Raw genomic sequence first — 12,549 nt, 5'->3', positions numbered from 1 at the left:
CGATCCCAATACGAAGTTCGCGAACATCAGGGATATCCATCGGGCTCAAATCGAAGCGGGTGAAAAGGAGGTTATCACGGCTGAATCCAGCGACTCTGAATGCCCTAGTGAGGCTGGCAGCTGTATTGTAGTGGGTGTGGTTGAGGATCAATAGTTAATAGTAATGAGGAGGTTGGGTTGTGATCCCATCGTTTTTGTGGTGCCAGAAACAGGGGGGTGCCAGGAAGTGGGTATGTTGACTTATATGATGGCCTTTGGTGGTGGCACCCGCACTTGCCTGGGCAAGAACATTGCTCTCATCGAATTACACAAGCTCACTCCTCACCTTGTGTGGAACTATAGGTTCGAGTTCTACGACCAGAACAAGACCACTTGGCATACAAGGAACACCTTCTTTGCACGACAGGAGGGGGTAGTCGCTCGCATTGTAAAAAGAAGGAATTAGGTAGGGCTGGGATACCGTGAAAGCGCGATCGATTATCTAGGTGTGAATTGGGGTGTCTCATTGCCTGTCATGCCAGTTTGCTGAGTATATAAACATAGATCTATTAGCTTAGTTACCACCAACCAGAGTTTCAAGTCAATTGAGAATCTAAAAAAAAAACTTTGACGTCTTTTCTGAATACAGAACGAACAGAACTAATGGCTTTCGGAGTTCCTTTATACATACAACAACTAAAGTGCACCCAAGAGAGGATCCCGCCTTGGAGGTTCCGAGTCACCATTCAAACTCTTGGACCAGGCAACTAAGCACACTGATAGTAGTATGGCGCCGAGACACCCTGGCAAGTTGAACCTGACTGTAGGGAGTAGATAGTCGTTAGCTTAAAGGCCGGGAAATGGGACTCGAACACGAGAAGGTGGTAACTTACGGCACAGGTGGTGCATCCCGTCCAACCCTGACCACCACACTGCGCATACTTCTGAACAGTACATGACGGCGGGTTTCCAGTGCCAGGAGAAGTACCTCCTCCACCGACAGGTGAGACAGGAAGCGCCGTGCCGACAGGTCCTTTGGCAGCATCGCACGTAGATGCGCAACCACTACATCCAGAACCTGCCGTCTTCGTAGTCCCGATCGAAGCGACAGCAGGACCGGGGACCGTATATCCAGACAGCTTTGCATGGATGTTGACAGCGATTCCGGGATCGCTCGCCTTGTACGCACCGGGGAAGCTGACTGTCGCGGGTTTCGCCGTCCCCGTACCGCCCGAGACCGAAAGCTGGAAGCACGTCATATAGAGCTGCGCTCCGCCTGAAGGCCCGGCAGCATGGAGAGCAATGACTTCCGCACGGAGAAGGTAGTCTCCGTCGGCGATATCTTTGCTAATGGGGATATCCATCTTGCCGCAGCAGGTGTTGAGATCTTTAGTGCCCCAATTATCGTCATCGCCGGAGCCGGAGCCGGATTTGGCGGACCAGCCGTCTTGGAAGATCTTGAACCAGCCAGCAGAACCGTCGGCTGTGGCGGCGTTGTCGACTTTGCTGAGATAGACTATGACCGGCCCGTAGTGCGCGCCGCCGATGGCTTCATTCTTGCAGCTTCTGTCGCCGTTTTGCTGTTTGGGTCCTGTGTCAGTGACGATCTGTCTGGGCCGTAGAGGGGCACTAGCTTTACCTGATGCATCTCAATGGTGACCGTTCCACCGGCCTTGACAGGGCATTTGGCGTTTACGCCGCTTGTTCCGCCGACGTTGCATCTGACTTCGTTGCCGGCGACATTGGTAACGGGCGAGTTGCTTTGGGGCAATCTTGCACACTGCGAGCCGTGAGAGAAGGTCAGCCAAAGTATCATTTCCCTTGTTAAGGCAAGTAGAGACGTATCATATCAACTCCATCAACCCAGAGTTGTTGGAAAGTGGCATGAGCGGCGCTTTTTCTGGCCGCGATTGCTACGACCACGGCGAAGGTGTTCCACTTCATGGCTACTTTGATGAATGGAAAAGACGATGACGCGGATGACTTCGAGCTCAATAAGTGTATTTCGATTGCGAAGAGATCAAATGACTATCAGGTTATGAAAAATCTTTGCAGGCAGAAACCACTTCTATACCAACCTGCCTGCTTGATAAACCCTTACTTATTTATAGAACGCATGCAGCATACAAGGCGGGAGGCGGGCGTCAGTATGTGCTATTCCCATTCCTCCAACTTTCCAACATGAAGCATTGTCATCTTCATGCAAAGGAACTCCCAAAAATGGCTTCTGGCACTCATGGAGAATAATTGATATTAGTCCGGCCCTTCCTTATATGACTCGTGCACCACGTGGGTTACTCGCCCTGGCTAGGCCGTCTCGGCATGTTCATTGAGCCAAAAGTCGATGTCTATAGCCCCATGGATTCAATACTGGCGCACGAAATTATTGGCCAGTCACAAAGCCCTGCCAGATTGGTGTAGCACTCAAGTCTTAACTAGTACATCGTTGCACTTCAGAGCCTATATAGCCGGTTGACCGGCAGAACCCGCCGGCCTGATACCTTCCGTGATCGCCGCAATGCGACGCAGGATGCGATCGGCTCTTTCGGAACCCAATCATCAGGCTGTTTGTCTCTCAAATGCTAATAAGGCTATCTCACCTGATGTAATCTTCAACTACTAGGATGCAGTCGGTTACGTTGAGAAGCACCCGAGCCAGATGTGACGACCAAAAGGCTTCACATAGCATTGAAGGTATTTGAGCGAACATGCTTTAGGTATCTGACATAACTTCGTGAACGAGCATACATGCGTCGGTATGATATTAATGTGCCACCCACCGGGAAAACAAAACAGTACTGGACTTCTGACCTCTGAGCCGTCAACGCGTGAGCGAAGTGGCTGAAACAAAATGTGAATGTTCTACAATGAATACATGATTAATCACAAAAGCCAAGGAGCGCAGGCTTTCATGACGGGCGCTGTAGGTACCGCAAGATCTCCGGATCCTGGCTCGGCGGGCACTTCTTCCCATCAACCCCAATAGAAGTCAGTAAGATCGGGTCCTCCACCAAAGTATCTGGATGGACCTCTAGGCCATAAGACAACTCCACTTTGGCGCAACGCGCCGCATCGATGAGCGCAGGCACATCAATCTCATTGTCTCCAGTGCCCGCCTTTGCAGCACGAATCAGAGCCTCTCTCTGTGCAGCAGGTATACTCGACACCCTTCCCGCAAGCTTGGAGCCTGGCGGTGGGGTCGAGCTGCCCCATTCATAGTTCATCGGCCGCAGCAGCGCCGCGCCCGTCTGTAGTACCCAGCTCTGCGCCGCCCCCATGTCCTCGACTTCCTCCTCGGCCTTCTTCCGCCACTTCGTTGGGAGAACCTTGGAAAGGACGTGTACCGTGCCGAGGAAGCCTCGCTTAATGGCTTGGAAGAAGCCGTAGACGTACTCATCCGGTATCTGCCGTATCAAAGCGCCCAGTGGAATGACAAGGACACCAAACAGCATCGACCAACCCCATTGCGCACCATTAAGGGGGCGGGTGTCGAAGGCCTGGCCACCCTTCCAGATGATGATCATTTGCCCGGCCAAGGTGGCGCATTGCACGCCGATGAACCAGGGGTTCCGGAGGACGCCTTGGTACCAGATATTGAGCTTGTTATCGACACGACGGCAGTTGTGCTGATTGAAGAATTGCATCCAGACGTAGATGTTGAAGATCATAGTCTGCAGTGCTTCGCGCTCCGCGGTTGTGGTGGGGTGGAAGAGTTGGTCTCCTGCGTAGTGGAGAGTGAACATGACTGCAAGCTGGTAGATTGCCTGGCCTAGGATCATCTTCCACATTGTAATATTCACAATGGGTGCTGTACGTGGCTCCGGCCTGCGTTTGAGGAAGTCTGGTGAGGGGTAATCGGTGGCCAGACCGAGCGAGGCGAAGATATCCATGATGAGGTTGATGAAGAGCAGTTGAACGACGGTGAAAATGGAGTCTCCTGCCAACTCGGAGACAACAGTCAGAGTGCCAGCAGTGATGTTAATTGTGAATTGGAACTGATAGTCTGTTAGCGCACCTTGCTTTGACTCAAAACCCAGATCTCACTTACTTGAAGGAACTTCTTCACAGCTGTATTCACCGTGCGACCCCATACCAACGCCTTCACAATCGAGGCAAAGTTATCGTCGAGCAGAATAATAGACGCAGCTTCTTTAGCAACCTCGGTTCCTTGGATGCCCATAGCAAAGCCTACATCCGCCGCCTTGAGAGCCAACGCGTCATTGGTGCCATCGCCAGTCACAGCAACCGTCTCGCCCATTTTTTTCAGATGGGATACGAGCAGGAGCTTATCTTCCGGGCTAGATCTCGCCAACACCTGGAGCCGCGGAATAACCAGATCCAGCTGGGCGGGGGTCAGCTTCCGGAACGTCGGCCCATCCATAGCCAAGCCGCCGGCTGAATAGATGCCGCACTCTGATGCGATAGCCTTTGCCGTCAGAAGGTTGTCTCCGGTGACCATTCGCACAAACACCCCGGCCTCTTGGCACTGACGCACGGAGTCGAGGACCTCGGGTCTAAGGGGATCACGAATTCCAAAAACGCCGATGAACGTCATGTCGGCAAAGTGCTTCTCGAATTTGATGGAGTCGGGGTCATCTGGGTTTTCAAATGGTGCGTCAACGTCTTTGTAGGCGATGACAATAGGTCGGAGCATCTGCTTGGCGTACTCGCGAATCGTCGATCGCAGGTCATCTCGTATCTCGATCGTGACACGCTGCACGGAGAGGCCGGTCTTCGGTTCCTTGAGGACGTTGGTGCACTGGTCAAAGACGACCTCGGCCGCCCCTTTGACGAGAAGTCGGTATTTCCCACCGGGCAGCTTTGACATGATCGCCATCCACTTCCGCGACGCGTCAAAAGGGAACATGTCGACAATCTCGTTGTTTGCCCTCTCCTCGCTAAGTGGCCCCATGGCAAAGAACTCGCGGCTGAACCTGAGCAGAGCAGTCTCGGTGCTCGTCCCCACGAAGCAAGCATCGTTCGGATTATCGCTCTCGAATGACGTGGTATTCAGCGCGATGCTATTCTTCATCAGCGCTCTCACATCACCGCTCAAGGATTCCAGCAAGGCTTTGGGGTGTTCCTGGTCCGAGGCATCATCGGTGCTCAGGTCTTTCTTCACATCGTCCTTGCTGATTTCTCTTGGCGCGTCACCGAAACGTTCATGAAGTCCGATTCTGCCAGCGACGACCGTCATGCTGTTCTGTGTCAATGTTCCCGTCTTATCTGAGCAGATGCATGTGGCATTACCCATGATCTCACAGGAACGGATGAGGCGGACGAGGTTCTTGTCCTTGAGCATTCTGGTCGTGGCAAAAGCAAGAGCAAGGGTGACGGCGAGGGCTAGACCTTCGGGCACGGTGATCACGACGACAGTGACGGCTAGGATCAAGAGTTTGAAGAAGGTCTCGGCCTTTTCAGAGGCAGTTCCTCTCATGGTTGGGAGCCCAACGAGGAAGCGGATAAACAGGATGAGGAAGAAGATGATACCGGCGATCGCACCAAACGTAATGAGTTGCTTTGCCAACTTTCCCAGCTTCTGCTGCAGAGGAGTTTCCTCGACGTCTTCTCTCAACGACATCAAGGTCCGGCCATACGTCGAGTTGGTTCCTACCGATGTCACGAGGTACGCACCGACACCACCGGAGACTGTCGTGCCGCTGAGGATGAAGGGGTCAGTGGCCGAAGATCTGTGAGCTTTTCGGTTGCGGATATCACTCTCGCTGGGAACGTTCTTGTGCACGAGTTCAGACTCGCCCGAGAGGGAGGACTCGTCGACCTGGATACCGGAGCCCTGAACAAGTACTCCATCGACGGCAACGACATCTCCAGTCTCAATGTGCATGATTTCTCCAACCTGCACGTCGTATACAGAGATGTTTTGTGTCTTGCCGGACCGGATGACTTTGACATCTCTCTGCTCCTTCCTCTCATTGAGCTTAGCGAACCTGGCGTTCTTTTGCCAGTCCGTAGCAGCACTGGCGAACACAATTACCAGAATAGCTACAACAACGGTGACACCATCGACCCATTGGATGTTCGGCTCGTCATCGGATGCATCTACCGTTTCGTAGATACCAAGCGCCAGAGAGATCGTAGCTGAGATCGTGAGGAGGAACATGAGCTTGTCGTTGAACGCGATCCATGCAAGCCTCAGAAACGATTTTTGCTTTCGTTTCGGGAGCCTGTTTTCGCCATATATACGTCTCCGGTCTGTATAGCCCTGGGCCTCATGTTGGATCAGGTCTAGGTCCAACTTGATACCGTGCTTGTGTTGTGTTGTCGGAGGTTGAGGCGTGATTGCGGCAGCCCGGTGTGCCTCTCCTGCGGCGACAGCTTCTTCGAACGATATTGTGCCATCGAGGCTTGTCTCGTCTACACTGAGCCCGGCGGCGAGATCTGTCCGCAAGCCAGCCGCGAGGCCGGGAAGACCACCAAAGCGTCGCAGTGCTGATAGGTTGCGCGCTGTGATCAGCTTGTGGAGTTGCGTCGGCGTGAACGCGAATCTGTTGTTCTCAATGACAGTATCATCGCGGAGGTCCAATTCTTTTGAGTTGTCCTCCAGCTGCTGTGCGAACTGCTTGCTGAAGGGGTCTTGTGATGGGGCCTGGCCTGTATCTGGCTGACGCGGCGCGGCGGCCGTGATCTCGTCAGTCATCGTCTTGTGTCTCCAGTCGCCAGAGGAAGGTTTGTTTGGACAGCGATGGGCGTGACGACAGACAGATGTTCAAGGTCAGGTCTCAAAAATGGCAAGAATTGACGAGTAGAAAAACAGAGACACGCAGCGCCAGAATGTCCATAATTCCATGATCAGCAGGGGGGAACAACAGTTGGTAATATGTTATGGTCATCTGGAGCCGACCTTTGGGGCAACGGCACGGATCTGAGAGCCGCGTCATTGCATCTTGGCGAACCTCACATTCGTGCCGAGAGAAATCCAAGGCTTCTCGGCACGCTATGAGGAAGTTGACTGGTCGGGGTGGGTTGGACGATGTCTGGGACTAGGACTCGTTGCACAAGCCTTGTGGCCTTGGGTCGTGGGGGATGTGGAGATCAACGGGCTTCGGGGGTCGACCCGCTAGGCAACTGAATTGGATTTTGTTTGCAACCGTACGGCGAACGGCACGTGGACATCGGTGAGTCCGGGGATGTTCGCCTCTTGAGATGGCCTTCGGGCGCGAATGAAGCGGAGATGTGTGGTCTTGGGTGACTCTTCGGCCGTTCGCGGTGGTCATCCGGGGCACTTTGACGCCGTCTTTTCGGTGTCGGCGTGGCTGTGTTCTTCGGAGGATGCGAAGGAGATGTGGATAGTTGCAGGGAACGTCTGGCCTCAAAAGTTGACTTGGCCCAGTTATGTCAGCGGCTATTCGGCTCATAAGCGCCTTGGCGTGTCTAGCGAGAGACTTGGCTTTGCCCCATTGACATCATTCAGGGTTTTGTTTGCACGATGTTTCGTTTCGTAGTTTTGTTCTTGGGTGCTGTACAATATTTGTGTTGATTCAATCGAGTCAATTTGAGGTACTGTGTATAAGTCGTTTGAGTAAAGTAGACTGAAGCGCTCTGCTTCCTACCACTTGAAGTCAGAGATTCGCTCCTATTTAGCCTGAGCTCATGGTGGCTTACAGAGGCAACATCGAAATAAGCTCACTGAAACTAGTCATCATAAGGTTTCGGTTCAGTGAGATTGAGTAACATGGAATACTGGGCTGCTGAGGCCAAACTCAATCGATCTCGTCAATGAACGAAGAAAAAGGACTCGGATGAAGAGTAAAATCCTAGGGCAGATGTTATTTCTTGTCGACTTTGACCTAAGGTTTCATTTGACATATGCATAGCTTTGATACACGTGAGCAGCTTAACGATGCTCATCTTCTGCTTCAAGCGCACGCAATTTAGCAGAGAAAAGAAGTGATCCTAAGCTTGAGGACTAGAATCAGCATACATGCTTCGTTCGCGAGACCTTCTAGCTCGCATAATCTTGCTCAATGTCTTTTACGCATGAATTGGGTCCTTCATTATTCTGACTTCAGACTTGTGATTCGCTAAGCATTGGAAATACACCATTCTGGCCATACCGATATCTTCATGTTATGCAGCTAATCGGCCTCGGACAATGAATTGGCGTTGTCCGCTCGGACTGGACATTGTGGTCACTAGCGCTCGGCCGCACGCATACTAGGCGATGAAACCTGGAGCACGACGTACCTTATGATAGCCGCAATCTTGAATATCGACATCATCACATCACCATTCAAGCTGCAAATACGTTGCAGCATCTTCAAATTTTCAGTCAGCGGCATTGACTCTTGTTTCAGTTGGACTCATAAGCAATGTCTTCCCCAATCCGTAACATTGCCATCATCGGCGTAAGTCCGGACCTCACTAGGCATGGGAGCCTCCCTTAGAGTAGTAGGTTTATGATCGAATGCTAAAGCTCCCGACCTCAGGCGACGGGCCAGATGGGCTCTCAAATAGCCAAGGCCTTGCTTCAGTCCGGGTTCAATGTCACTGCCATCCAACGCTCCGACTCCACCAAGACCGTTCCCTCCGGAGTCAAGTCTGTCAAACTCGACTTGAATGACGTCAGTGCTCTCACTACAGCCTTCCAAGGCCAGGACGCCGTCATCTCAGCTGCGCCGGACCCAATCGTTCTGGAGAATCAGAAGCCGTGGATCGACGCTGCTGTAGCTGCCGGGGTGAAGCGTATCGTCCCTTCCGAGTACAGCACCAACGTAGACTCGCCGCTCGCCGAGGGTCTGCCCATCGTCGTTGACAAGGTTCGCGCCAGACGCTACCTCATTAAGAAAATTACCGAGAACGACAATAAGTCGAGCTGGATGAGTGTAAACAACGGTCCCTTCTTCGAGCTTGTGCTTGGCTTTGGTGGGTTGGGTCCGAATTTCCGGAGCAAGACAGCAAAGTATCATAATGGCGGCGACAACTTGATTGGGACTACAAAGATTTCGGATGTCGCCGAGACGATTGCCAAGGTCTTGCGTGATGAGGGGGGATTGTACAAGGAGGCTGAAAATAAGTCGTTGTATATTCACTCCGCGGCGGTCAGTGAGAAGCAGTTGACGAAGATGGCGGAGAAGGTGACGGGGCAGAAGTTTGAGGTGCAGAATTTTGATGTTGAGGAGGTCTATCAGAATGCTAAGGCTAAGTTCGCCGAAGGTGATCGATCGGTCTGGATTGACTTCTACTATCAAATGATGTATGGGAAGGGTTATGGGGGTAGCGAAAGCTTCCAAGAGATGAGTTGGAACGACAAGGTCGGGTTGAAAACAATGAGCAACAAGGAAATTGAGGATGGGCTCAGGAAGGCGGCTCAGCAGGCTGGTATGATCTAGGTAATCAGTTGAGAAATGAGTCAATAGAGATGTGATCGTATTGTGACAGTCTTCCTAATCGAACATGTATGGCTTCAATCCTAAACCCAGTCTGAAGATCCTTAATCCGTACGCCTCCGAACCAAAATGAAAGCAATCGCCTCAAAGCTTCGAGCGACCCCTCCAGGCATGTCCCATCTCATCCTTGAACGTAGCAAGCTCATTCCTCTTGCTGTCACCACCGTGACTGACCTGAACAGGCTCATCAAACACAGTCTTGCTCTTCTTCTCCTGCCTCTTCTCCGCGTCAACGTACTCTCGCTCTCCCTCGCCAATGTACAACTGACGCGGGCGCCAGATTTTGACGCCGCCCTTTTGCAGCATCTGCTGCCTCCAGTGTGCCAACCATCCGACGCAGCGGGGCACGGCAAACAGCACTGGATAGAAGTCAAGCGGGAAGCCCATGGCTTGGTAGATGAGGCCAGAGTAGAAGTCGACGTTGGGGTACAGGTTACGCTTCTTCATGAACTCGCTCTCACGGGCATATTTTGCAAGCTCCAGCGCCGTGTCGAGGAGCTGGTTACGGCCTGTAACCGCAAAGACCTCCTCGGCCAGCTGCCGGATGGCAGTCGAACGGGGGTCGACGTTCTTGTAGACGCGGTGGCCGAAGCCGACGAGCACGCGCTCGCGCTTCTCGACCTTTTGCATAAAGGCGGGCACGTTCTCGGGGCTGCCGATCTCCATCAGCATGCGGATCGCGCTCTCGCTGGCACCGCCGTGGCTAGGGCCGTAGAGCGCGGCGCAGCCGGCGGAGACGACGCTGTATGGGTCGACGAGACTTGAGCCGACCTGCAGGACCGTGGCGGTGGAGCAGTTGACCTCGTGGTCGGCGTGGATGATGAAGAGCGCGTCGAGGGCGCGCTCCAGAACGGGGTGAGGCTGGTACTCGTGCCCGCTCAGGTGGTCGAGCAGGTAGAGGAAGTTGCCAGTGTAGCTGAGTCCCTGGGCCGGGCGGTTGAAGGGTCTGCCCTGGCGCATGCGGTATGAGGCAGCGGCTACCGTGGGCGCCTTTCCGATGATGCGGAGGATCTGCTTGTCGAGCATCTTGAGGGCCTCGAGGTCGCCTGAAGCCGCGTTGGTGTACAGCTTCTGGCCCTGCAAACTCGGGTTCGACTCGGGAGCGAAGGCACCCATTGATGAGAAGGAGGCTTGCAACATGGCCATGGGATGTGTGTCGTAGCGGAACGACTTGAACATGCCCTCGATATCGCTATGGATGTAGGTGTGGTGCATAATCTCATCTTGCCACTTGTTGTACTGTGACGTTGTCGGCAGCTCGCCGTAAATGAGAAGGAACGCTGACTCCAAGAAATGCGACTTGTTGACAAGCTGCTGGATGGGGTAGCCGCGGTACCGGAGGATGCCCTCCTGGCCGTTGATGTAGGTGATGTTGCTCTGGACCACTGCGGTGTTCATGTAGGCCGGGTCGTAGACTCGGAGACCCTGGTCGGTCTCATCCTCCGCGCGGTCATCGCCGCGAGCGGCCTTGATCTTCTTGATATCCGTAGCCAACACGGAGTTCCTGGTAATGGGCAGCTCGTAAGACTTGCCAGTGCGGTTATCGACAATGGTCAGCGACTGTCGCGGCGCGCTGGTTGCGCCACGTGGCGCGTTCTTTGCAACGGTGACCATTTCCGATGGGGAGCTGGGGGTCGATTCTGAGAATTACTGGCTTCAAGAGATGAGATGACAGTGGAATTCAAGGGCTTTCAATAGGACGTTGCTTGAGCCCGGGCGGATGGATTTCAGATGCTACGGACAATGTTCCTTGTCCGGAGAGCTTCTCCTGAGCAGGTGAAAGCTGCGCTAAGACCGTCGGTTGACGTCGGGAGATCGGCAACTGTGCCCGAGTGCCGAGGTTCAATTGCAACTCTCCACGAGTTCCACCAGATCCCCAGATTAGTGGCTGAAGCTAGCTGCATTTGCACATGCCAGGGGTGGGATCATGATCTAGGAAGAAGCTTCCATCCTGGTCCAGGAACCACCAGATGATCATGTTCTCCTTGTCGGACCAGCGGCGATTCTTGCGCGCACGACGAACTCGGCATCATCCTCGAGTAGATAGTCATTTTCTGGGCGGGGCTGAAGCCAATGGAGGATGCGACTCTCTCTCATGGCATTTGACCCCATTGCATGTGATCGGAAGCTGTAACCAAACCTTGCAGGGTGCTTCCATCGATGTACGGGTATCACTAGAGGCCATGCACTTTGAGTAAAGGTGACCGAAACAGGCAGTGCCGTAAAAGTGTAGAGACTGAATTTGAGAGAAATGGAAAGAGCAAATTCCTTGAGTTCGGGACAGTGTTTACTAGTAGCGATTGTGTTCGTGATTTGTGAAGGAGCTGCCCATACTAGATCCGGTCTCAACTCGTGTCAATCCCTCAGAAATGTCTGCATTACAGGGACCTACTCTTTCTTCCGCTCCACCTTTTGGACAGTTGTAAAAAGAGTTGATAGCACTTTTCTCAAGTTTCTGAGACAGACTTTTTGATAGATCTGAGTGTCATCGCAAGATTTAGAGCGTGGTAATAAGTTCAGTCTAATCTGGATAAGTACGCCAATGAAAAGCAACATACAAGCTTCAACAGGAGCGGGAAGGTGCAAGCCTACCAATTCATGACTACACAGTAACACAGATGACTGCTTCTTTCCATTCTTTCTTCTCTCAATTCGAGCTTTAGTGAGATTGCTTATGGTCCGTCGCATCCATGATCTCTACATCCATAGGGAACTCTAGCGATTATTATGAAAGTTAGTTGACAACGGTCATCAGTGGAAACTTAGTTGCGCATCAGAATTGAAGTTTCCGTGCTTGGAGTGATAACTCAAGACGACACTTCAATCAGAGAATTGAGCCTTTTTTATTGGAATACTTTTTGGAAGCTTGGCAATCCATCTCACTCAAAGGTTTCTCTTGTCATATCATGAAGATGTTGATGTGTGGATCAAGTGCCTTCAATAACCCTGATCCATGCAAAAATCAGACCAAGACTCATGGTTCGAAAGAAGATGACCAAACTTTGATACCTATTGTAAATACAACGGCGACAGGCTTCCCCGCAAACCCGCACAGTGGGCTACCTTGCGGCTTGCTAGGTACAATTTGGGGTAGAAGCAGGGTGAACGTTTAGGTCGCGTTTCCTCCGCACTTCTCTGCAGATCACCTCCGGATGTCTTTATA

The 12,549-nt window shown here is 52.6% G+C and overlaps 4 protein-coding genes across 4 annotated transcripts; 1 reads left to right on the top strand and 3 right to left on the bottom strand.

The window, feature by feature from the left end:
* Window positions 1-746: 746 nt before the first annotated feature.
* CTAM01_15426 (fungal cellulose binding domain-containing protein) lies at window positions 747-1,923 on the bottom strand (the record flags this gene model as incomplete). The annotated part of the gene is made up of 4 exons (XM_060531423.1): window positions 747-800; window positions 873-1,559; window positions 1,619-1,759; window positions 1,843-1,923. 4 exons carry the CDS (start codon window positions 1,921-1,923, stop codon window positions 747-749), a joined length of 963 nt encoding a protein of 320 aa, XP_060374025.1.
* Window positions 1,924-2,888: 965 nt separating this feature from the next.
* CTAM01_15425 (calcium-translocating P-type ATPase) lies at window positions 2,889-6,637 on the bottom strand (the record flags this gene model as incomplete). The annotated part of the gene is made up of 2 exons (XM_060531422.1): window positions 2,889-3,974; window positions 4,028-6,637. The coding sequence occupies 2 exons, from the start codon at window positions 6,635-6,637 to the stop codon at window positions 2,889-2,891; spliced, it is 3,696 nt and encodes a 1,231-aa protein (XP_060374024.1).
* Window positions 6,638-8,309: 1,672 nt separating this feature from the next.
* Window positions 8,310-9,329, top strand: CTAM01_15424 (uncharacterized protein; the record flags this gene model as incomplete). Its single annotated transcript, XM_060531421.1, has 2 exons — window positions 8,310-8,345; window positions 8,427-9,329. 2 exons carry the CDS (start codon window positions 8,310-8,312, stop codon window positions 9,327-9,329), a joined length of 939 nt encoding a protein of 312 aa, XP_060374023.1.
* A 141-nt stretch (window positions 9,330-9,470) lies between these two features.
* Window positions 9,471-11,000, bottom strand: CTAM01_15423 (uncharacterized protein; the record flags this gene model as incomplete). The annotated part of the gene is made up of 1 exon (XM_060531420.1): window positions 9,471-11,000. The coding sequence occupies one exon, from the start codon at window positions 10,998-11,000 to the stop codon at window positions 9,471-9,473; it is 1,530 nt and encodes a 509-aa protein (XP_060374022.1).
* Window positions 11,001-12,549: the final 1,549 nt, after the last annotated feature.

Source organism: Colletotrichum tamarilloi (genome assembly GCF_030869305.1).
Source record: "Colletotrichum tamarilloi strain Tom-12 chromosome Unknown Scaffold_161.1, whole genome shotgun sequence".
NCBI lineage: Eukaryota > Fungi > Ascomycota > Sordariomycetes > Glomerellales > Glomerellaceae > Colletotrichum > Colletotrichum tamarilloi.
Note: the sequence above shows the minus strand (reverse complement) of the source record. Positions and strands in the feature narration are given on the sequence as shown.